Below are 25,597 nucleotides of genomic sequence, written 5' to 3' on the forward strand. Positions count from 1 at the left end.
TTTCTAATTCCTGAAGCCATTAATAATCTAGAAGGATTCATTATTTCCTTTTGGCTGCATAAAACTTTCAGAACAGAAGCTCCAGAGTGAATCAGGATGCTAGTAGTGTCCATGGCAAAATGCTACCATTTTTTTCCCCTTGCTTTTCCTGCCATGTTCTGGTTTAGGAACCTCCAGACTGACCTCATAAATTTAGCAACACAGCAGACAGCACAGAGTAAATTACACTGGTCTACAAATTTTGGGAAATTATCGACCTCCGAGATAAAATGTGTTAATTCTTCCATATTTTTATTAGATGAATTAGAAAACAGGTGGTAGAGCTGCTGGTTGGCTAAAGCCTTCAAGATATTTCACAATAAAGATTTACAGGTAGTCCTCAAGTTATGAGTTTAATGAAGCCTGCACATTCCATTCATAACTCATGGGAGTGAATCTCGTATCTCACAGGAGATCACTCCCTTGCTCGTTAAAATGCACACGTTTCTATTTGGATAAAAAAATCTTTCAGCGCCTATAGAGCGCTTCCAAATGCAGCCAATCCCTGTGTTTGGAAGCACTCCATAGGTGCTGAAACATTTTTTATCCCAACGGAGACCTGACAGAGACTGGAAGCTTTGCGTGGCTGCCAGCACATGCTTAGAAATGGAGCAGAAGACGCCCCAAGTGCCCCATTCCAAGCATACAGAGTTTGCAATCTCTGTCAGGTTTCTGTTTGGATAAAAAGTCTTTCAGCACCTATAGAGTGCTTCCAAATGAGGAAGGGTCTGCTCTGGCTGCCGCTGCCTCATCCTGCCAGCATCACCTCACCCTGCCAGCATCAGGACTCTGCCCATCTCCCTTGCTTCCCCAAAGCATCCCTTCACTAACCTCCTTTCCAGCTCTGTTCTCTGCCACTGCATGCAGGGCAACAAAAGAAGCCTGTGGGACTACTGGTAAAAAAAAAAAAAGTTCAATCAGACCTTCCAATTTTGTGAGATCTTTTTTTTTTTCAAGAGAAGTTGGAAGATCAGATTGATCTTTTTTTTTTTTAGTCCCACAAACTTCTTTTGTTGCCCTGCACATGGAGAATGGAGCTGGAAAGGAGGTTAGTGAAGGAATGTGGATGCCCTGGGGTGGAGTGAGGGTTAGGATTTGGCATTGTGGATGCCCTGGGGTGGGGTAGGGATTAGGATTTGGCATTGTGGATTGTGCAGTGTTTGTGCTCTGGTAGGGCTCTTCAAAACGCAGTGAATCCCTGCGTTTTGAATAGCCCCATAGGCACTCAAACACCTTTCATCTGAATGGAGACCTGAGTAACACGGAGTTTCAAGCAGTCACATGGAGCATTCCTTTCCATTTTTGAAGTGCCTCATTGCAGGCACACAGACCTTCCAATCTCTCTCAGGTCTGCGTTTGGATAAAAAGTGTTTGAGCAGCAGCAGCTTGAGTTTCTCCGCTCCGTTCTGAAGGAATAAACCAGAGGCGCAGAGCAGGATTGCTCTCCAGAAGATACATGTGCGCTGCATGCACTTGCTTTATGTAGAGCGATCCTGCTCTGCACCTCCATTTCCTTTCACTCAGATAGAGCAGAGAAACTCAAGCCATAGCTGCTCAATGAGTGAGGAAGAGGAGAAGAGTGGTGAGAATTTATGCCAGCTAGCCAGGCATAAATTTATGCCAGCTAGTCAGGCAAGGACTAGGTTGGGCAGGGTGGGTGGCTGGGGAGGGGGATCATGGCTGCTCAGGTGGTTGCTGCTGTTGCTGGCTTGGATGCGGGTGCTAGGGACCTGGCCCCGCGATGCTTCCCCACTCAGTTGAAGGCTTCGTTCCTGCCCTCTAAAGCTGACACATTTGAGCGAGCAGCGCACCTGGGCCACGGACAGCATTGGTTCCTGCGCCTGGCTGACTCCCATTCCACGTTTTGCCCCATAGGCATGCAAACGAAGCAAACACTTTCCACCCCCAGAGAATGGAAGTTTCTGGGAGGTCATGATCTCTTTTGCAGAGAATTTGTGTTTGAACTCACACAATATTATGGCACCCAGGAGCTTCCATTGTCGGCGCAAAAAGCATTTCCAAGCAGAATCTCCTCTCCCTCAAAGAGAAAGAAACCGTGACAGAGAGGAGACAGATTTTGCAAGGTAAATCCAGTGTGGCAGGAAGGGAGGGGCAAGCAGTTGTATGAAGCGGGGAGAAGAATAGGGTGAATATTGCAGAGCCTCAGGGGTCACTCATAAGGGTGAACGACTGCTGTGGTGCTGCAATAGTCGTAATTTTGGGCTTTGCTCATAAACACTAGGGGGCGCTGATCATGTAACTTTGAACGAGCGTTAAGTGAACACTCATAATTTGGGGATTACCTGTATACACAGGCGAGTATATTTGCCTACAAGTGAAGAAGTGTTTAATGATCATAATGCCTTGTAACTTCTCGACAAAGTTCGGTAGAACAATGAAAATGGTACCATATAGAAGTGTATAAATTTATCTTCCCTTTGAGACTAAAGATTATTACCTAACTGTAATTTATTGTTCTTTTATTGCAAGACACATTTGTCTCGGTCAGATCTATGCATCATATAGCTACATCTGGTGCCTTGTGAAAGTATCATTGCCTAACATTTCCAAGGGACAGTTGCATGATATTTTGACTCAGAAGCCAAGATGCCGCAAAACTATGTAAACAATGCAGATATCTTCTGCATTGCTACAGTTGTGGTGAGGTTACATTTGCATCTCAAAAGTGCAGTATGACGGCAGTGGTAAAAAAAAGGCATACCAGCTATATTTTGGATGCAAAATAGGGGATCAGAACAAGAGTTTGTCCCCTCATTATTGTTGCATTACATGTGCAACTTATCTGCATCATTAGCTAAAGAAGAAGAAAAAGTCCATGCCTTTCATAGTCACAATGGTGTGGAGGGAACCCACCAATCATAGTAGTGACTGCTATTTTTGCATGGTTCCCCCAGTTGCAAAAGCAATCTCAAGAAAGAAGAAGTGGACCGTGCAATGTCCAAACATTCCATCCGCACTGCGTCTTGTATCCCTTGGTGAGGATTTGCCAGTTCCAGATCCACCAGAATCCTACTTTCTAGAGGCAGATGATGATAAAGAGGATGAGCAGGATGCAACGGATCCAGAGCTGTCTATGCCAGCAGACCCAAACTTTAGCCCACTGTATGCTCCTCCTGAACCACATCTAATTTCACAGAGTGAACTAAATGACCTGGTCAGGGATTTGGAATTGCCTAAAAGTAAGGCAGAGCTACTGGACTCCAGATTACAACAGTGGAACCTCTTGCATAGTGAAAAAGCCTGAAAATGTTACACAAAAAACCAATAAATGAATGGAAAGTTATGTTATTGATATCAATAAAAAGATAAATTTATAACAATTGGTGTGGCACCATTCTCAGTGCTATATCACATTTTGTAGAAAAGTTATCGAGCATAATTGTACATCCCCCTCATAATTTTAAATAGAATAGAATAGAATAGAATAGAATAGAATAGAATAGAATAGAATAGAATAGAATAGAGCTGGAAGGGACCTTGGAGGTCTTCTAGTCCAGTCCCCTGCTCAAGGAAGGGAATCTATACCATCTCAGACAAGTGACTGTCTAGCCTCTTCTTAAAAATCTCCAGTGATGGAGGACCCATGATTTCTGGAGGCAAGCTGTTCCACTGGTTAATTGACCTCACTGTCAGGAAGTTTCTCCTTAATTCCAGATTGCTTCTCTCTTTGATCAGTTTCCAACCATTGTTTCTCGTCCTTCCCTCTGGTGCTTTGGTGAATAACGTGATCCCCTCTTCTTTGTGGCAGCCCCATGTCTCCTCTATTTCTTCTTTTCTTTAGACTAGCCAAACCCAAGTCCTGCAGCTGTTCTTTGTATGTTTTAGTCTCCAGGCCTTTGATCATCTTAGTTGCTCTTCTCTGAATTTTTTCCAAACACTCAACATCTTTTTTGTGATACGATGACCAAAATTGGCTGCATTATTCCAGGTGTGGCTTTACTAGGGTTTTATAAATTATTTTGATGCAATTTTGACCTGAAGCTATATTTTGGAAACTGGAGCCAATTAATACTCAGGACTTAATTTTCCTTTATTGGTGACCCAATTTTGGTAAAATTTAGTTACTTTCATTTCCGAAGCTTTCTCCTTGTAGACCAGTGTTACCAACCTGTCTGATTTCTTCCAAGACTAGTGTAAAGACCCAGAAGTAGAGTATGTTCTCCTTGATAGCGGGACCTTTAGGTGGAGATTTAAAATCCACTAAGAGGACGTAGGCAAATAGAAAGAGAAAAGCAAAATACATAACAACATTCCCCATAAAGACTGTAACAGGAGCAGTCCAGAATTTTTTCCAGCGTGTAAACATAAATGTTGCATAGGCAATATTCCCAGAGGCAGGTTCTGCTTCTAACTTGGCATCAGCCCTGCAAAAGTGAAAGAAACAATGCAGTTCTCAACATGAGTCTGCCAACGGCTCAGACTGGCTTTAGAGAGATGTTGATCGTTCTGTTTTTCCCAATTCTTCCATTAAAATGAAGCAACTGCATCCAGATAAGTCCCCCCCCCCCCCAATTCAGTTGTAATTGCTATATTTAAATAGCTTTATTCCCCACCTTATCAAAGTACGGGGATATTCAATACATCTTTTTAATAAGGTCAACCAATGAAATCTTCACTTCATTGATATGACTTAGATTGCTCTCATTGATTCCAGTGGAAACTTGATCAACAGGTACCCAAGCATTTTTCCCCTAAGATTCAGATCATACTGACACAAGTTCATAATGTTTCAGGAATGAGTTCCTAGAGTCCATCTATTAGGAATAGCAAACAGCATCAAAAGAACTGATGAGCGCAAATCTCACAGCAAGTCAAATTTACATATCTATGAATAGTGGTGGCATCACATTCTCTCTAAAGTGTCCCTTAATGAAATGAAAATAAGTTTACATCTAAACAGCATTTCTAATCTGCATTTATGATCATTCATGAGCAAGTGTAACCAATTTGTGATAACAAACATTATGATGTAATGATATTTGAAATGATATTTGAGATGACCTTGGGAGGTGGAAAAAGGTGAAGAAAGATGCTCCCTAGAAAATGATCAGACAAGGGGGAGGAGGGATCTGCAGCTGCATAATGGGCAGAAAAGGAAGCTCAGAATGGATCCTTCCTAACCTATCAGGCTACCAAAAGAGACTACAGGAGATTTGTACTTTCAGACTTGCAATATTCTGTTAATGTAGACTTACAATAAATTAGAATTAGCTCATCTGGTTGTGTTTTCTGTCCATCTACTTAGGAAGACTAACAATAGTTCATTTAATGAAAATTTGGAGGGGGAGGGAGTAGCGTTTTATCCCTGGAACTCAATTTAAAATATTCCCGAATAACTCTCCCTGATTGCAAAATAGCTTACTTCTGAGTTGACAGGCCCAGGTCAACTTGCTGTGAAAGAGAGTCCCATCTCTTTGTCTTTATTGACATTGGAACTCTGATGCCAGGGCACCCAGGATTATAGAAGGGAGTTGTAGAAGTCTCTGTAGGTTGAATGTTTTCTGCTTTCAGAAGAGAGGATCCAAATAAAATGCCCACAATGGAAAAATCAATGGACTTTGAAACTATTAGAGCTAGCTCAGAGGGCAGAATTGACTGCCTTGCTTAGAGACAATAATTTGACTAAATTTCTTGTGACTTGGAGACCACTGTTTTCCCCTTATCTTACAAGATAAGGAGGGGGAAAAAAAATCAACTTTTGACTTTGAAATTTGAAGACTAGATCTGATTCGACTAGAGTAATAATGCAATTTTTGAAATATACACTTATTCATTTTTGACCAGTTATTGTGTGTTAGATTAAAATTAAGAGAGGAATATATTATCAGTATTGGTTTTTCAGAATGTTGATTAGTGTTTTATGGTATTTTAAATATTGTTATTATTTAGAAAGAAACAACCTAGAAAGAGGTTGCTGTACTGTTTTAATATCTCTGTACTAGAAAAAAATTGAAGGCCATTTTGATTATAAAACTGTTTGATGGATTTTTTTCCTGTCACTTTTTAACTTGTTCTTTTATTTCCCTATGTCTTTTCCTTTTATGTTAGTCTAAATTTTAATGTTTGTTTTTGAAATTTAATATTTTTTTTTAAAAAAGATCCAAATTATACTCTGATTCATGGAATGATCTCCAATGGACAAGCTATTGTAATGATAACATACTTTCATTAAGACACCTTGTAATGAGGCTTCTGATGGATTTCATCTGACACAGTGTCTCTTTTGGTTATTTTATATTTCTATTGCTCTTCTGTAAATGTGACTGATGGTGAATGGTAATGAACATTAAAAGCTGTTTCTAAGGAGAAGGATGTGTATAGAAAAAAAACTTTCAAATGAAGCTCAGTGGAAATAACTCCTACTATAGTTTCTAAATTTCCCCTGGCACTTTTGTTAAACATTAAATATAGCCATGGTGAAAAGGGCTATTCCTTTGAGCTCCGGGTGAGCAAGTCTGTAGTGAAGTTATATATGCATTTGATATGACTGTTCATCCCAACCATTACCATAGCAACAAAGTAATATTAAATAACCGCAGCAATAATTTCACTGCAGGAATCTCAGAGAGAAGCAAAGGTGGATAGGGTGGTTATTGTATTAAAATTCATCATTAAATAAACAGTGGGGGAAGCAGAATTTAAGCTTCTAGTGACTATTAAAGCTTGGGAATTTTTTCAGCATATTTTTTAAAAAATCATAAACCATCTCTTTGTACTTAATGGATCCAACCTTCCCAAAATAGTGGTTTTAGATCTTGTTGTTTATATTTAATTTTAAGTAATATACCAAGATTTTACATATTTTAGCCAAAAGTGACAAGTATGTGGCATCCCAACTAGGGGCTGAGCTCACCCATTTCCTAAATTATATATTTGTTTGGCTGTATATCCCATTCATGTCAGAGGAGCCTAGGAGCCACAAATATATTTCATAAAGCAATGAAAGAGTTTCTTGGATTTGCATGTTCACTGAGAACTGGAGCTGTAAAGATCATTATTCCCAATGGTCAAACATCTATAATCATAATTGTACTATTGTTCTCACCGGAGAAAAGCATTAATAGGACTGCTTCATTTTTTTTTTCAAAAAAACTTCTAGATCTCTGCAAACAGATTTCTGCCAGAAAGCATTCAGTCAGAACTGTAAAAGATTATTGGATGAGAAGTGAAACGTCTTCACGCAAAGCAAAGAAACTCCAGTTGCCTTTTGAAAAAGCACCTTTGGGACAACAATGACCTGCATCAGGGGTATAGGCAACCTTGGCTCTTTTATGACTCGTGGACTTCAACTCCCAGAATTCCTGAGCCAACCATGCTGGCTCACGAATTCTGGGAATCGAAGTCCACGAGTCATAAAAGAGCCAAGGTTGCATACCCCTGACCTGGATGATTGAGAATCTCCATAGACAAAAAGGCATACAGTTCTAACTTCTAAAGACCTAATGATAGAAAGCCCTACTACCCCATAAAACCTTTCATTATATGCAGAGGGAGAAACCATATAGTTATGACTTATGGATGTGTGCTGACATGCTGAATTTTTCTTTGCATTCCACAGCATTTGTGCAGATGGATTTTTCTGCTCATAAAAATAACTGTTAAACCATAACAAGCTGAAGGATTCAAACCCCTAGATAAAAATTTAGCTTCTCCATTACAAGGAAAAGTACATCCTTCATCAATTTTAGATTACACTTTATATTTAACATGGTTGGATGGTCATAGCAATTGCAGTTAATAAATGCATCTTTTAAAAAAATATTTCTAGATCCATGTATGTAAACCTTACTTCTTTTTTGTGTAGGATAGCAATGTCCTTTCTGTATCAAGGCTGCCAAGATCTTTGAATGAGTCTGACTGTGTCTCCTCCCTGCAAAGAAATAGATTTAATGCTTAAAGATACCGAAAACCAAATTTGTTTTTTTCACAATTCTGACAATACATTTTTCATTTTTGAGATTTATACAAAAAGCTAGACTAACAGATGTTCTCTTTGCACGTTTTTGAGCCATACTTTTTTAAAAAATAAATGCACACAAGAGTAACTATATCACAAAATATTGCAAAAAAAGCAAGAATTTAATTTTATTAAAACCAAATTTACCTCCTCATAAATGATAAATCCAAATTAAAACTAGCAGAATCATCCTTCTGAGATTTTTTAATATGCAATTCAAATAAATCTACACAGATCATATTGCATCTGAATAGCCTGGTGGAAAATATACGTGTGAAGCTGGCAATTATGGTACACTTTTGTCCAAGGAACTTGGGGAGTGGGGAAAGGAACAGGAAGTACAACTTAGGTTGTTAGTTATGGAAGCTCAAAGCAAGTATCTCTAAGACAGTTTTTTTTTATTAAAGCACTGGCATTGGAAAGGGCCAAAATGGAGAAAATACAGACACCAGTACAAAGAAACAAGGCTGGGATTATAACACCACTTCTTCCATCTTGCCTATTTGGACGCCACCATCAGCACCCCTATGGATGCCTCCTCGTTGAAGGATACCTTTTCTATGTGCAAGGTTAGTTAGCCCAGAGAGGTTGAAAGTTCTCAAGATGTGAATGAGATGACACCCTGAGAAAATGAAGCTGAGCTTCACAAGATTCAGGGAGGTGTTTTGGGACAAGCAGGTTTCTAGACAAAGGGACGCCTTCTGCCTGAGACAAGTTCAAATCAGGATGCTGATACATGACTTCAGATAGAACATATAAAAAGCTTTCTACTGAGGGTGCCTTTAGAAACAAAAGTGAAATGAGTACACATGTCCTGTGGTGTCTCTGAACTCTGAAGTCCGGCTATACATTTGTCAGTACAGATTTGTAGTAATGTTTGAAGTAAAAATAATAATAAACGAAGAAGTAAGTGGCCACCCTGGAGCTCAAACTAAAGAAAAGAGACATTACAGCAACACAGGAAGCAACTCTCCATTTTAAAGAAAAAGAAATAAAGGAAGACAGAAATACCTTTGAGGTCCTAACAGAAAAGCTCTTGATATTTAGGGGAAGAGGAAACAAGGCAACTGAGCAAGAAAACCAAAGGTAGAACCCTAAAAAGCAGAGGGGATGCAGTTATGGAATATAGACACACACACACACACATACCATACAGACATAGACAAAGAAATGTGTTTGGTTTTCCTCTGTCCAAGACTGCAGCAAAATGGCAAAAATGCATCTTTATCATCAGGCTTTTCACTATTGTTTAAATGTTCTTTTATTCAAATTGTTTTCAATTTTTCATTGCATTAATTTTTCTGGACGGTAAACTGCCTTGATTGCTCCTACAAATAAGGAAGACAGGGCATACATTCAACAACTGCATAAATACATTGCAGCTGCACCCTGCAGGAAGAGAAGAACCACTGTAGTTGACATTTATAGCAGAAATTGTTGGGCAGATCTGTCAGTGCGTGAAATAATCTGGATGCTAGAAGCCCAGATAACTTATCAAGTCCATTCCTACTTATCTTTGCATGGACAAATTATAATGCCAACAGCAGCTAGTACCATATCATCAAATAGAAAAAGAAGAGCAACATTTTCTGCTGCGTGATAGTTTGAATGCTGTTCCCTTCAATTCTACTGCTTCTCTTGTTCAAATGTTCTTGAACAAAACTTACTGTAAGTCATTCCTCTATCTTGGTGCTTCTTGACCTCTCAGCGGCTTTCGATACCATCGACCATGGTATCCTTCTGCGTCGTCTCAGAGAGGTGGGGGTGGGCAGCACCGTATTGTGGTGGTTCTCCTCCTACCTCTCTGACAGGTCGCAGACGGTGTTGACAGGTGGACAGAGATCGACCCCTAGGCGCCTCGATTATGGGGTGCCTCAGGGCTTGGTCCTGTCCCCCCTTCTTTTTAACATCTACATGAAACCACTGGGTGAGATCATTCGGCAACACGAGGTGAGGTATCATCAGTATGCGGATGATACCCAATTATATATCTCCACCCCATGTCCTTTCAGTGAAGCAGTCGACGTGATGTGCCAGTGCCTAGAAGATGTGAGGGTCTGGATGGGGATGAACAGGCTTAGACTCAACCCTGACAAGACTGAGTGGCTCTGGGTCTTGCCCCCCAAGGGTCACTCTGATGGTCCATCATTAGTCCTGGGGGGGGGAATTTACCTCCCTCCGTGCAGGCACGCAACTTGGGTGTCCTCCTGGACTCACAGCTAAATTTGGAACAACATCTATCGGCTGTGGCCAGGGGGACCTTTGCCCAGGTTCGCCTGGTGCACCAGTTGCGGCCTTATTTGGACCGGGAGGATCTACTCACGGTTACTCATGCCCTTGTCACCTCAAGACTGGACTACTGTAATGCGCTCTACATGGGGCTACCCTTGAAGAGCGTTCGGAGGCTGCAGTTGGTTTAGAATGCAGCCGCAAGAGCGATTGTGGGTGTACCTTGGTGTCACCTATCCTCCGCGAGCTGCACTGGCTTCCTGTGGGTCTCTGGACACAATTCAAGGTGTTGGTTGTCACCTTTAAAGTCCTTCATGGCTTAGGACCAGGTTACTTACAGGACCGCATACTGCCGCATAGTTCCCAGAGACCGGTGAGGTCCCACAGATTGGGCCTCCTTCAGGTCCCGTCGGCCAGACAATGTCGGCTGGTGGGCCCTCGGGGAAGGGCCTTTTCTGTGGTGGCTCCGACGTGGTGGAATCAACTTCCCCCCGAGATTCAAACTACTCCCACCTTGCCGGCCTTCAAGAAAGCTATTTAAACTCTCCTGTTCTGGCAGGCCTGGAGTTGATGTCCCCCCGGGGGGGGGCAGGATTCGATTGGGACATGCTGTGTGAATGTATTCATTTTTAATTGTTATACTTGTTGTTTTAATTTTGTATGCCACCCTGAGTCCCTAGGGATTGGGCGACATATAAATTTTACTAATAAATAAATAAATAAATAATTCATTTGCAACTCTTCATTTGTTGCAAATTGTTGCAGAATCAAACATTAATAATATTTTAGACATTATGCTCCTCTCTTGAAATAGTCCCCGCAATATACTCTTAACATCTTTTGCAATATGTGTATCCGTAATATTAGTAAATAGGGAATCATATTCAGGACTAAATGGCATAAGTTTCTTTCTGTTTGCAAACTTTTATTTTCTTGCTTGTCTATTTATCTTTGTTCTTCCATACATTTGCTACCTTCTGTCATTTAGCAAGTCAATAGATTCAGCTCTACTTGCTGGATGATAGGTAGCCCTTCTGTGAGAAGGAATCAGAAGAGGATCATAACTTTAATTACCCTTGCACCAAGAACATAATTGCATGCTTCAGTCACAGAGAAATAACCTTATCATTCTGAACTACAACCATGTATCTTTGACCATTTGTTTTCTTCCTAGCAAAAAAAGTAAAACAACAGCACAACATGTAAGATTAAAACAAGATCTTTCTTCTCTGGAATGCTAGGAAGAAATTCACTAAACATTTCTATTTATCATAAAAGATCAAATAACCCTGATTCCTGCTGGTAAGGACATGACTCAGAGATAAAAGAGTTACTGTATTTCCAAATGGGTAAGAAATAGTTTTTTTCCAAGTAATCTGAATCTGGTGTCTTTCACTAGGTATCTCCCACCCAGCTCTTGATCATTCCCCTTCCAATGCCAATCAGATATGCAGGGCTGAACTCTTGCATTAGTTATTCACCTGCACAAAAAGTTTTTATGATCTTTTGGAACTATTATTTCCCTCGAAGTTCTAAATTTCTTCACTGATGCCTTGACCTTAATAAGTAATCTTTAAAGGGAAAGCAGAGGGCTAAAGATTGTGAGTGATAGTTTACTTTCTTCTGCAACATTTTTTTTTTAAAAAAAATCTGGGTTGAGTATACTTTTCAAAATGTATTCTAATTACTGATATAAAGAGCAAAGTTGTCTCTATAAACATGTTTTAAATGGAGAAAGTAGAATATTTTATTTCCAGGATACGGAAGGAGCATATTCTATTGCCACTTCAGTATTTGCAGGTCACTGTTAGCCTGGTGAAATAGCCCTGATAAGAAGCACAACCAGCTCTATCTTTATTGTAAGGTTATGTTAACAATCTTGCAAGTCTTAAAGACCACATTTTTACTGTCCTGAAAAGTGGGGAGGGTCCCTTCTGAAATCCTTTTGCCACCCTTCCTTCTTCCTATTCAAACTTCATTTATTAGACCATTGTCTAGGCCAGAGGTCCCCAACCCCCAGTCCATGGTTCACTACTGGACCGTGGCCCATTTGGAACCAGGCCACACAATGGGTGGGCGAGTGCATGCACACCACTGCTACTCACACAGAACCCTGTCCCCCCCACCAGTCCACCAACCTGGAAAGGTCTAGGATGTAGTGCTTCCTCCTGTCTCCCAAGGCCATTCCCACATACCATTACAATCAGTATGCGTGCATTCCCTTTTTTCTTCCTCTTAATGCAAAAGACTCTTTGGTTCATACCTGAATGAAATCAAGTTAGTATAAATCAGGAAAGGGCACCCAAATCCACAGATCAGATTCAAAATTGGGGTGGATGTTGACATGTCTCCCCACCAAATTTTTGTCAGAAATGCCTGAAATTTAAAGAAGAGAGATACAAAAAAAAAATGTTATAATAATACAATTAAAAGGCTAAGGAAAAGACCAGAACACATCTCCAGCAGCCAAAACCTAGATTAGCAAGGATTACACCAAACAATCAAGCAGAAGATAATACCCTGATCAAGGAATTACCAAGGATGAACCACACCCACACCAACATTGGCAGGGTAAGCTACTGTTTAGAAACAGGGAGCAAAACCCACATCCATGAGCACTGATAATACTACTGTATTTAGTTGGGTAATGAAATGTTTGCAAGCAAGCAGCCAATCTCAGTGAATATCAAGGACTCCACAAATGATGCATAACTACATTTACTTTGCTCAGTAAAAATTATAATAAAAAAGAACACTTTAATGTAAATCATAATGCTTGGCTCTTTCCTTAAACACAAGAGACTAAAGCTATTCAATGTAAATGTGTTTTTCAACTTTTCACCTAAGCTAGCCAGTCCTGCATTATCTCTATGAAGCTTTTTATTCAGCAGAATCAGACTTCTTTTGTTTGTAACTGAGGACTATCCTTTCTTCTTTCAACCTCTAAGGGTCTTATTTTTATTTTATTTTATTTAAGAAAATTCATATGGTTGTCCACTCACTTTCAGTGACTCCGAGTGGCTTACAAAAATATTTCTTATTTTTAGTTATTCTTGTATCTGTTTTATTGGTTATTCTTTTTAAAAGGTGAAAAATCAAACTCATGTAACTTGCAACTTAATGCTAATTTTGGATGACATAATTTTGGAGGGCAAAAAGTAGAACTGAGCATGACCTGTATACTTATGGCTGCCCATTTTTACTGAACAGGAACACACATTTGGCCAATTTGCTGACTATCTTTAGGTAGGATTCTTTTTTAAAGAAGTCACTGTTGTGAAATGGGTGGCCATATGAATTGTTTTTTTTTTCTAATGAAATATCTAAAATAATAAAATGAAATACTCCTGCTGTTGTTAGAGTCTTGAAATGGCTTTTCTGTTGCTTTGTAACTATAGCTTTGTAACTTGTCAAATGCCCAGAATGTTGTATTTAAACATTCAGTATATGTGTTTGTCAGCCCCGCTAGACCAAATTAGAAAATCAACTTCCCAGGAAGACTAGAACTATACTTTACTGAGATAGACTATAATAGAAACCTGCAATTCTGACTGTGCTTTTCTTCCCTTCCTTCTTTTACCCTAGCAAATTGGGGAAGGGGGGTGTTTGCCTGAGTCACTTCTGAATATTTTCTTGCTTTCTAGGACCTCAAGGATGTTTCAGCCTCTTCATCCAAGTAATGGCTCTTACATATGTCCTCAAAAACATCTCCCTTAGTTTCTCTGGTGTTTTAATTTTGTGCAGGTTATCTTAGGATTCTTGATGAGCTGACAACTCACAATAATGCTCTCTTGTTTATTTATGGACCTTATTAACAAAGGATAATCTTCCTTGTTAATATAACTGAGGAAGCAGTCAGTCGTTGAATGAAGCACTAGATGTAAAAATAGCTCAGTTACAGTTTTTTTCACAGTTCCGAATTACATTATCTCCTACATTCCAATGAGAATGTTTTCTCCTGGCGAGGTTATCAATTATTGGTTTTATTCCTAGGTATTATAGGGTGGAAAGATTTTGTTCTTGTTTTAAGAAAACAGTGTGTCACCCCAAGTTAAGGGCTCACTGCCTCCCAAACATACTGTAATAGACGGAGTAAATGATAATGTAAATCAAGAGTACCCAACTCTCAGGCTGTGGCCCACTACCAGGCCTTGAGCCTTTCAGAACCAGGCCGCACAAGTGGTGGGTGAGCGTGCATGCATCCCAACTCGCATGAGCAGTAGGCTAGCGAGTGCACTAGTGTCCACTGATCATACAGAACTATCCCCTCTCCCCCCCTTCTGGTCCACAAAGCCAAAAATGTTGGGGAACTCTGATGTAAATAATAATGGAGTAAATAATAGATGTCTATAATTCCAAAGCTCAGAATTTCAGTATTCCTAAAAAATGGTCTGCAGGCTCCTCTAATATTTGATTCCACTATTCAAAGGAAGATGTGAGAGAGTGTGAGAAAAGGTGAAGGTGGCCATAACCTAAATATCTACCACCACTTTGGATGGTAGATACAAAATAATCAGGTTGTTAAGGATCAAAGGAAGAATATCATCAGAAGATGGACGAAGGAAGTTGGGTGCTGAACACATGGAACCACCACTAGTCTGACAGCTACTAGACCAGAAGTCTCCAACCTTTTGAGCACCAGGGACCGGTTACGTGGAGAGAGGTTTTTCCACGGACCGGAGAGGGCATGGTTTTGTTTTGCTGCCTGCAACCCGCAGATGGGGCTTTGCTTATTTGTATGACCCGGTTGCTGGCATGCCATGACCGGGGATTGGGGGGGCCCTGTACTAGACACATGAATCATCAAAGCAAGGGCTTGGAGAAATAAAGGGGGTCCTGAAGCCCATTCATTCTTTCAGTTGTTTCTTAGTCTGGACTTGGTAGCTTCTATCCCTCTATCTGGACATCCTAACTGAGAAGGAGGTGGATTAGTGAGGATAAACACTGAAAATGTACATTGTAACCAGTAACTATTTGAATTTATCAGGTCTCTGTATATTCCGTCAGATTTTACGTGCCTCAGTGCTCGATTGAAAGTGATCTGCCTGCATTTCTAATTGTTTCCTGGCTGTTGACCAGGGTTATGCTTCATACCTTCTAGCTGCACCTAGTTGAAAAATCCAGGTAGAGAGCAAGGGGTGTGTGTGTATGTGAGATTCCTGTGTCTCTAAAGGCTCCATATGCACAAATGAGTAAACATAAGCCGAATCTGGTTATATGTGTAACAATGTTCTCTTTCTTCTGAATTGTGAATTATCCAACACCTTCAAGAGAGGGACACCTTGAAGAGTACTCACTTGGACCCCGTCATGTGCAAAAAAAGACTTGGCATCTGCTTCTGTGGCCAAGTGGAGACAAGTTGTTTTGCCCCAATATCGATTCTTCCTCACCAGCAAAGCAAAAGCTCGCTCTTCACTGTTATGATAGCATTCGCTGAACAGTTCTGCCAAATGAAAAAGTAAAGATGAAGATCAAGAAAACAGAATGAGGACTATGATTTTGAATTCAGCTACACATGTTTTAAGAAGAGATGTTGATCTCGAGAAAATTACAGAGTCCATTTATGCCCTTTCATATATTCTCCTGGCACAGCAATCTTTCATTTCTACTATAAGTGGTTCTAAGATACCAAGAGACATTACAAACCTCCTGTTCCTAATTATTATTTTAAGGCTTTCTCCCCAAATCACCCGTTCTTGGATTATAGAATTATAGGTAACAGGGAAACCCATGAAAAGTCAATCAGGGTAATCAAAGCATATTACGTTTTATTTGCTCCTATTATCCCAATTAATGTAAAGCAAGAAAAAGTAAAACATAAATATTCAGTAAATATATAAATGATGTGTTTGAAAAAAATAGGTTTATAAATATCATATATTTACTGTATATTTATGTTTTACTTTTTTTTGCTTTACATTAATTGAGATAATGTGGCTGGACAGAATAAATTACTATGTTTCCCTTTGAAATAAAACTACTAAACTGAACTACTGCTATAAATACTGTACACAATTAAAGGAGATCTTAATAGTCATCTAATCCAGCCTCTAATTCCACTTCATATAGACCAGCCATCCTTTTGGGCACCAGGGACAGGTTTTGCGGTAGACAATTTTTTCATATACTTGGGGGAGAGGGGATGGTTTCACATGCAACTTAGATCCCACGCATGCCAGATAAAGCTTTGCTCTCTTGCCCTCTGTTGCTTGTGTGAACCGGTTCCCAACAGGCTGTGGACCGGTACCAGTCCACAGCTCAAAGGTTGAGGACCCCTGATATAGACTATGCAGAAAGAGGTGCCTTAGTTAAAAATGAAGAAAACCACTCATAGATCCTGGAGAATTATTTTGGCCCATTTTCCCCATTCCTTTCAAAACACAGATGACCCATCTCAGTTTCACTGCAACATCTAGACTGAAATGGAAACAATTTTAGTCAAGACTGGTGACTTTTGGGAACTGGTAAAACCCCACAACCCGTTAACTTCTAGAATTCTTTCACTATCTGGAAGATCTGATATGAATATTCTTCTACAGCAGTGGTTCTCAGCCTGTGGGTCGGGACCCCATTTGGGGCTGAACGACCATTTCACGGGGGGTCGCCAAACAATGCAGTCCGCCATTTTTTTCCCCTTTTCCTTAGCTGTGCTACTCCCTTTTATTCTATTGGCTTTTGAAAGCCAATAGAATAGACTCTCTTGAATAGAGTCTAATTCTATTGGCTTTCAAAAGCCAATAGGAATTGTCCAGGCTGTCTCTGCCCTGCTGAGCCCACCAAAAGTCCCATTCTGCAAACAGTGCTGCACCAGTTGAGTAGTCCTCGACTTACGACCGGTTGAGTAGTCCTCGACTTACAACCGATTGGGGGTCGCGGCATTAAAAAGGTTGAGAACCTTTTGTGAGTGGTTCTCAACTGTTCTACAGAAAAGTCTTGGACCATTTGCTCATATAAAGAAATAAACTAAAGGTGTTGAAGATTTTTCATTTCATACTGGATCCCACAAGCTTGTAAACGTAGAAGCTACTTGTAAAAAAAGGGTAATAAATGGTTTATAAAATCTAAACTTCAGCTGCATCCTCCCTGTAATGGAGAGATTTGTCTGTTCTTAAATATTACTTTCACACAATTCTTCTTACTTTATAAAGAAGGAAGTTCTCAAAATATTTGCATTCCAAACTTGGAATGAACAATAGGAGGAAACGGTGCTTATCTTAAAGAAGGGGGTGTCTTTACTTTCATTGAGGGGCAGAAAGATTGCAGAGGAAAGGAGAACAGCTAGTCCAGAGGAAGGAGAAAGAGGCATTTTTGTCTCATATTTAGGAAAGTAGAAAGATCCCATTAAAGCCAGGATCCATTAAATACAAATGAACACATTGGAGGGTTTCACCAGAAGAGGCAAGTAATGACACAAACTCTCTAATTCCATACAGCTTCACAATCAAGTGTGTGGCAGGAAAGTTGTCATTTTGATGTCCTCCTTGCTTAGGAAGGGATGCTTATGGTCAGAACTATTATAGCTTTGCAACATAACACATATTTTGTGTGAGGCTTCTGTTTTCATTTCCTGGATTTCTAACCACAGAGGGAGAGGGAGACTAGAGGGAGCTTCAGCTAGAGCAGGGGTTTTCCAACTTGGCCCTTTTATGACTTGTGGACTTCAACTCCCAGAATTCCTCAGTCATGCACACTGGCTGAGGAATTTTGGGAGTTGAAGTCCACAAGTCATAAAAGGGCCAAGTTTGAAGGCTCCTGAGCTAGAGGTATGCAATATACTCTCTTCCGAATTCTATGTCCCACCAGCTCATTTTTAAAAAGATGTTTTCTGGTTAAATAAATAAACGTGGCTTCAATAAATAAGTCCTTGACTTAAACCAATTCATTTAGTGACCATTCAAAGTTAAACAGCATTGAAAAAAAAGTGACTCATGACCATTTTTCACACTTACAACTGTTGTAGCATGCTCCATGATCACATGATCAAAATTCAGCTGCTTGGCAACTGACTCATATTTATGAGGGGTCGCAGTGTCCCAGGGCCAGGCGATCAGATTTTGTGACTGTCTGACAAGCAAAGTCAATGGGGAAGCCAGAATCACTTAACAACTGTGTTGCTAACTTAAACAATTGCAGTCATTCACTTAGTAACTGTGGCAAAAAAGGGCAAAATTCCCTTCACAAATGTCTCACTTAACGATAGAAATTCTGGGCTTAACTGTGGTCATAAGTTGAGGACTACCCGTATTCTTTAAAAAGAAAAGCTGATTGGGGACTACAACATGCCGTTTCATTTGGCAACACTCTTACTAGCCAATAAATATTATAAAAGTAAATGAAGATATAGAATGTATCATGGCAGGCTAGAGTGGAAGACAGGGAATAATTCCCCCCCAGATTGTCTTCTGGAAATTGTTTTTGGACTTGCCATCTTCCTCATCCTAAAGTAATTTATTGAACAGACAAGCAGCTTTAGAAGCTTTGAAGAAGCATGACAGAACAGAATGCTGCCACCTTAGATTGCCTATATATATATATAGGTTCCTTGTTTGAGAATAAGGTATTCATTGGAATTCCTGTGTCGTACTCTTCAGCATCGTTCTAAGGCAGTGTTTCTCAACCTTGACAATTTTAAGGCATGTGGACAATTTTAAGGCAGGTTGAAGTCCACATGCCTTAAAATTGTCAAGGTTGAGAAACACTGTTCTAAGGAATGTTACCATCTGGAGCACTGATATAGCAATCCTGATTGTGAGAAGGGAAATCTGGCAGATTGTGACCTGTGCAGGCATGAATCTCTGGACAGACTGCATCTACCTACCCACGGCAAGCTGCTCATACTTTGCTTCTTTCATTCTGCGCACCACTTCTGCCTCAGTTTCCAAGCGGGACATCTCTCGTACTATTTGACAGGCAGCCAGAGCTGCAGCAACTCCTTCTGGACCCTGAAGAAGAAAACATATAGAACTACTCAAAAGCTGCATTTCCCAAATTCAGTCAGGTGTGTAACTGCGGAGTTCCAATGGCCCGCCTTTTATGAAACAGGAAACATTATACATGCATTCACGTGAGTAGTGTAGCAAAATCGACTAGGTCTCGCATGGGTGTGCCTTCAAGTTAGTGTTGATGCTTAATGTTTGGACAAGTTCCTGCAGCTTTCTTGGCAAGATTTCAGACATGGTTTGCCATTGCTTTTTTTTTTCTAGGACTCAGACAAGGTCACCAAGCGGACTTTGTAGCTAAGGTGGGACTAGAACTCATGGTCTCCTAGTTTCTAATCTTGATGCTTTAACCACTGCACCCAACTGTCTCTTTGCTAGATCTCATCCGGCCTTTTAAAGACTTACACATAGCATATGCTTATGTTCAGCAGAGTGAACTTTGGTCAAGGGTTGAAAAGGAAAGGTGGGCTCCATCATGAAAATTCCCCAGATGGTTTCAGCTTGAAATGACCATAATCAAAGAACTTTCAGTTTGGCAAAGTGTAGCGTTGACATTTTTTCACGGCACATCTTTCTTGTATGAGAACAAGTAAAGATCATAACTGTTTTTGCCTTTTGGCCTAGTCATCCATGCCATGTTAAACCCTCGTGCTATACAAATCTCGTGCCAAGGAGAAAAGTTCACAAGAGGCAGTGGTTAAATCAGCCAAATAAAGAACAGTGAGAAAAACATAAACTCTGCTAGGTCAGGCCAAGATCTATTTTAATCTGGCATTTTGCTATTCATTATGACCAACCAGATGCCATTAGGATTCTCATGGACAATTAACAGGTGTAAATGATATTTAATCTGATATAGATGACTTAAGCCTCATGCACAATCTGTTAAAATATTAAGGTAGAAGTATAGAGACACTAAAATAATCTACTAGCATTTGTAGCTTTTGAATGCTTTACTATATGAAATAAATCCCCATTGTCAAAGGATAGCTTCTCTCTCTTTTATCACCCTACAGAGCATTGGTTGGACTGTTTAGGATGCCGCTGACCTGGTTTTGATGGCGGGGGTTTTTTAAAACCAATGGCTACCAGAAAGAACTATTCTCAAATTGTTCTTAATGGTTTCTTTTTGCTGCACTGTCCCATTACAATCTGAAAGTCCTATTTAGAAGGGCTTTTTTTAAAAAAAAACATAGCCAATTCTTTTTAACCACAATTTCAAAGATGAAGTTACAAAAACCTTCAACTTTTGGTTGCTTTTCAAAGACTGCCTCAGAGATTTCTGCTTCTGCCGTAAACTGTAAATTTAAACTCTTGTTGGCTCCTGCTGAGATATGACAGAAGCCACCAAGCTTTGCAAAATAATAATAGTAATCTGAAAAATACTAACAGGATAGGGCTTCTGTTTTTGGTTTTGTGTACACTGTGTCTGATTTTTTTGTTTTGTTTTGTTTTGTTTTTGACTAAAGGAAACAATGTGTTTAAACCTTTACCCTTAACTATGAAGAAACAGAAATACCAGAATATTTCCTGCTTGGTTATCAAATCGCAAAGAGGCATTCTCTGGTTATTTTTACAAAGAAGTGAAGTTTTTAATTTAGTTATTTAAGTAATCAGGCAGCTACACTATGGCCCTTGGGAGAAGACAACATCTCAAAAATTGTGTGTGTGTGTGTGTGTGTGTGTGTGTGTGTGTGTGAGAGAGAGAGAGAGAGAGAGAGAGAGAGAGAAAGAGGGAGGGAGGGAGGAGGAGGAGGAGGAGGAAGATTTTGTATCTTTCCTTGGTCTAAACTGGATCATTCCAGGATTTATTCACTTCTTTTATTGATTTCAAATGCTTTTTATTTTTATTTATTTATTGTATCCCACCTTTATTATTTGTATAAATAAATCAAGGCAATGAACATATCCAAAAGCTTCCTAATATTTATTCCCACAATAACAACCAATGTGAGTTGGGTTGGGTTGAGACAGAATGACTGGCCCAAAGTCACACAGCTGACTTTCATGGCTACAGCAGAACGTGAACTCACATCTCCTGCTTTCTGTCCTGGTGCCTAAACCACTACACCAAATGGCTCTCATTTATATCATTTTGATCTATACAAATCTAAGTGGCTTGCAGGAGAAACATCACCAACAATATACAAATAAATGACTAAGTCCTTTAGACTCTGGCAGTCCCTGATCAAATATGTGACTAATCTATATTTGGGGTAGTATTGACTTCTTCTTTCCCATTGGTTCAAGTAAAGCACAGTGACTGAAGTGCGTTTGTGGGTTTATCAAAAATAAACCACTCACGGTATTTGAAACAAATGTTTGCCTGCTGTTCTTCACATAGCGTTTATAAATTGTTTTTATGCAGGATGACGCAGAGAAGGGCTTCAGACAGCCAAAGTATCTGAAAGAACTGTGAGTTTTGATTTGAAACACATTAAGGTTTTCAACTATGATATTTTATACACTGCAATTTTACAGCTTTCTTTTTTTTCATTTGCATAGTTTGTCTTATAAAGAGTTATCCCAAAAAATCAAGTGATAAATCAATGTTTAGATCTAATGTTTACAAAGCCATTACATGCCCTTCAAAGGAAGATATGAAGCAGAATATGTTCAAACTCTATAGGTAAGAAACAGAACTGCGTAATATTATTTTGTGCTCATTTGGTTGGTCCCTCTAAAATTATTGCCCAACTATAAATGTCGAAATATTTTCATGAACAAACACAACAATTGCCTTTTAAGTCAAACGTGCACACAGAAACCTACATACAGAGGGAAGGTTGAATTATCTGCTTCTTGAAGCTTACCATGGCCCAGAAGAGATGCGCCATCTTGTGTCTATTTTGAAGCACTGCCCATAAAAATAAATCTCTCCAAGGATTTTCACTTTTCTGATTCATATCAAAGAAGCTTGGGAACTTTCTTGCATTTGTCTTGTCCTAAATAAATCAACATTTTATAATCTAAGATGCTACAGCTGGCTTACTGTGAACATGTAAATCTAATAGATAAATTACACAACAGTTTCACTAAACAGAAATGCTCTGTTTTTGAACAATCCTTGATTGGAACTCAGGTATACAATAAACTTATGCTATCCATTTTTCCTGAATTTTTTGGCCATTCTCATTTCTGTTAAATAATTTCCTCCAAACAGGATGGGGGGGGGAAACATTTTGGTAAAACTGGCATAGATATCTTGACATATATGATGCCTCTCTAGATGCCTATATTTATAGAGACAAGCATCTGTATGTTTGATGGTTCTTACATATTACAATGGCTCTCTAATATAATTGGGTATCAGTTGCAAATCTTACCCAGCATTTCTATCTGCACCAAAATTAGCACACACACATACCACATCACAGGATTATGACACCATTCGTTTCATTAAATTAAAGACAACTGCTGTATCCTAAATAAATAGGAATAGGTATCGGAACATCCTGTATGGGACATCATGTAAAGAAGTGGAAATTAAGTGAAGGATCTAGATTTCTGGAACATTGGATTCTATTTTGGGCTGTCAAAAACAAAAGCAGTTTCCACCAGGCACTAATTTATTACTTTTATTAAAATTCCAGCAAGCTTCCACAAGCATAGGCCTAACTGAGAACAAACTATTCTTCCATCTCTTATTTCAGGTACACACACACACATCCAAAATATATTTCAGCACTGAAATTCAGAGGGATGATTCACAGGTTATTGTTTTCCATTAAAGATCTGGTAGCCCCCCCCCAGCTAGTAACAGTGTTGTAATGGATCTTTTTCTGTAACTGAAAATAAGTCTTCCTGATGCATTCTGTTCTCTGTATACTATTTTCAGCTTCATCTCAGAAGCAGTAGCTCAGGAGTCTTCAAACTTGGCCTTTTTATGACTTGTGGACTTCAACTCCCAGAATTCCTCAGCCAGGCACAAGTCATAAAAGGGCCAAGTTTGAAAACCCCTGCAGTAGCTGAAAAAAAAAAAATAACAAGGGACTATGAGCAGCAAGGCAGGAAGGTAAAAGAGTTCTGCTAGGCAGAAAGGCACGGGTGACGTTTTCATCTGTACTTCCGATGGAAGTGTCATGGTACTTTTTGAAGCCTATTTAGGTTATGATACATTTTGTCAGTTCAGTTTTCCAATACCTGCCCAAATTCACCCAAAGTCATTGAGTTGGGTGGGGTGCAATATAGACTAGCCTTCTCATGGTGCAACTGGACAACATGACTTTGTCATGGCTAAATAGCCTACTACATATTCTGGCTAATGGGCCTCACAGGGATTTCCAAGCAAGAAGAAGCAGTATGAATACAACTTCTCTTTTCAGAACCAATGCTGTATTCTGTTACGTTGTACGAGATAAATTGAGTTTGATGGCATATAAGTTCAATAAATTATTACTATTACTTCTCAGGGAGCTTGACACTAGAAGCTGGCCTTGAAGACAGGATTTCAAGGTCCCACTGGGACCGTTTTTATTGGGGTTCCTTTCAATACATCACCCTACCATTACATAGTTCTTGGTTCTGAAAGTATTTAATTTATACCAAGTACCCTTAGAGTTATAAGAGACCTCAAAAGGCATTGTGTTCATCATTCATCACAACTTTTGTTAAAACACTCACAGCTTTCTTCTTTCCTCCAGGCTTTTGGTCATGGTAAAAACCTCTGCAGGCATCATGTAGAAAATCTTTCAGTACCCGGGAAACTTCATGAAGAGTGAAGAGAGGGCAAACATCCACCACTTCCTTGTGATGTCCACTCATTCCAGCCAAAGTAAGTCTGTTTTCTTCATGTTTTTTAAATAGAAGCGTATAGAGGAGAGACTTTGGGGAAATGTTACAGTACAGGCTCTGAAGTCGGCTGTATGTTAAGAAGTCATATATGTTGGCCCCATTATCAACAAACAATTTCACAAATTCTGGTTTATCGTTCACCAGGGCATCCATCAACACTTCCTCTAAATCACATGACTAGAATAACAACAAATGCAAAAAAAAGCCATCATTATAATATTGCTAGATATTACAGATAGGAATTGTATCATCCTTTCCAACATATTACACTTCATGGAAACCAAAAGACTATAAGAAGTTGTTTCATACTGCAAATCATGCACTCTGAACTGAGTTGTAATTTGGACAGGTACAAGCATGTAAGAAAAAATAATTCTCTGTTCAACTGTCATTTTTCAATCCATCATGCAAGTAAAAAAAAGGTTCAGTTAAAAAGCTTATGAACTGGACAGTACTAGCATACAAAAGTTGTGTTCTAATGATGCAACATGCAGAGAGCATTCCATATTGCAGGTGACTACACAGTCCTCAAGGCAATGTCTTACCCTGCACTTGAGAAACCTCACTACGTGATTTATACTGTAAATACATTCACCCATAGATGATTAAGTTGAGGATTTGCATCATTATCTGGTTACATTAATTACATGGAGCAGCCTGTACCTCCTGGGTGAAATCCCCCGAGCTGTATCAACTGGCACATCTAGCAAAATGGACTGGAGTCATCACGGAGAATTTCCCAGTGGATATCAAAGACATCAAAGACATTCAAGCTACCCTTGAAGAGCGTTCGGAGGCTGAAGTTGGTTCAGAATGCAGCCGCGAGAGTGATTGTGGGCGCGCCAAGGTATGCCCACATGTCACCTATCCTCCGCGAGCTGCACTGGCTTCCTGTGGGTCTCTGGACGCAATTCAAGGTGTTGGTTATCACCTTTAAAGCCCTTCATGGCATAGGGCCAGGTTACTTACAGGACCGCATACTGCCGCACAGTTCCCAGAGACCGGTGAGGTCTCATAGATTGTCCTCCTTCAGGTCCCATCGGCCAGACAATGTCAGCTGGCGGGCCCTCGGGGAAGGGCCTTTTCTGTGGTGGCTCCGACCTGGTGGAATCAACTTCCCCCTGAGGTTCGAACTACTCCCACCCTGCCGGCCTTTAAGAAAGCCGTTAAAACTCTCCTGTTCCGGCAGGCCTGGGGCTGATGTCCCCGGGGGGGGGCGGGATATGATCGGACTCGCGGTATGATTGTATTATTTTATTGTTTTATTGTTGATGATTGTTTTAATTTTGTACGCCGCCCTGAGTCCTTTGGGATTGGGCGGCATATAAATAAAACTAAATAAATAAATAAAACTAAATAAATTAAAATGTGGGTGGACTCATTATGCATTAACTCCAGTTCATAGATTCCCAATTCAAAGTTTGGAAGCACATGATAGATCTATATTGCTGGAATTTCACAAAGAATTGAAAGACATATTTTAAAAAGAAGGATCTACCTTCCACTCCACATCTCCATTGAATATCTCACTTTTAGCTATGTCCACTCTATTCCAGGCCACAGCCAGCTTGAGTTCATCGAGATATTCTTGAGCTTCCTGACTATGACTTTTACAAGC

At 39.8% G+C, this 25,597-nt stretch overlaps 1 protein-coding gene across 2 annotated transcripts in view; it reads right to left on the reverse strand.

The window, feature by feature from the left end:
- TRPM5 (transient receptor potential cation channel subfamily M member 5) overlaps positions 1–25,597 on the reverse strand; it is a 61,271-nt gene that overhangs the window by 12,040 nt on the left and 23,634 nt on the right. For both annotated transcript variants that reach the window (XM_039350741.1, XM_039350740.1), the window contains exons 10-17: positions 25,478–25,596; positions 23,809–24,156; positions 21,999–22,130; positions 19,065–19,188; positions 15,544–15,689; positions 12,510–12,622; positions 7,850–7,930; positions 4,169–4,424 (exon numbers count right to left, since the gene is read on the reverse strand). In XM_039350741.1, coding sequence (XP_039206675.1) covers positions 4,169–4,424; positions 7,850–7,930; positions 12,510–12,622; positions 15,544–15,689; positions 19,065–19,188; positions 21,999–22,130; positions 23,809–24,156; positions 25,478–25,596 — 1,319 coding nt within the window. The remainder of the gene's footprint in view (positions 1–4,168; positions 4,425–7,849; positions 7,931–12,509; positions 12,623–15,543; positions 15,690–19,064; positions 19,189–21,998; positions 22,131–23,808; positions 24,157–25,477; position 25,597) is intronic.

This window comes from Crotalus tigris, unplaced genomic scaffold (assembly GCF_016545835.1).
Source record: "Crotalus tigris isolate CLP2741 ecotype Arizona unplaced genomic scaffold, ASM1654583v1 scf7180000018354.2857554, whole genome shotgun sequence".
Lineage (NCBI taxonomy): Eukaryota > Metazoa > Chordata > Lepidosauria > Squamata > Viperidae > Crotalus > Crotalus tigris.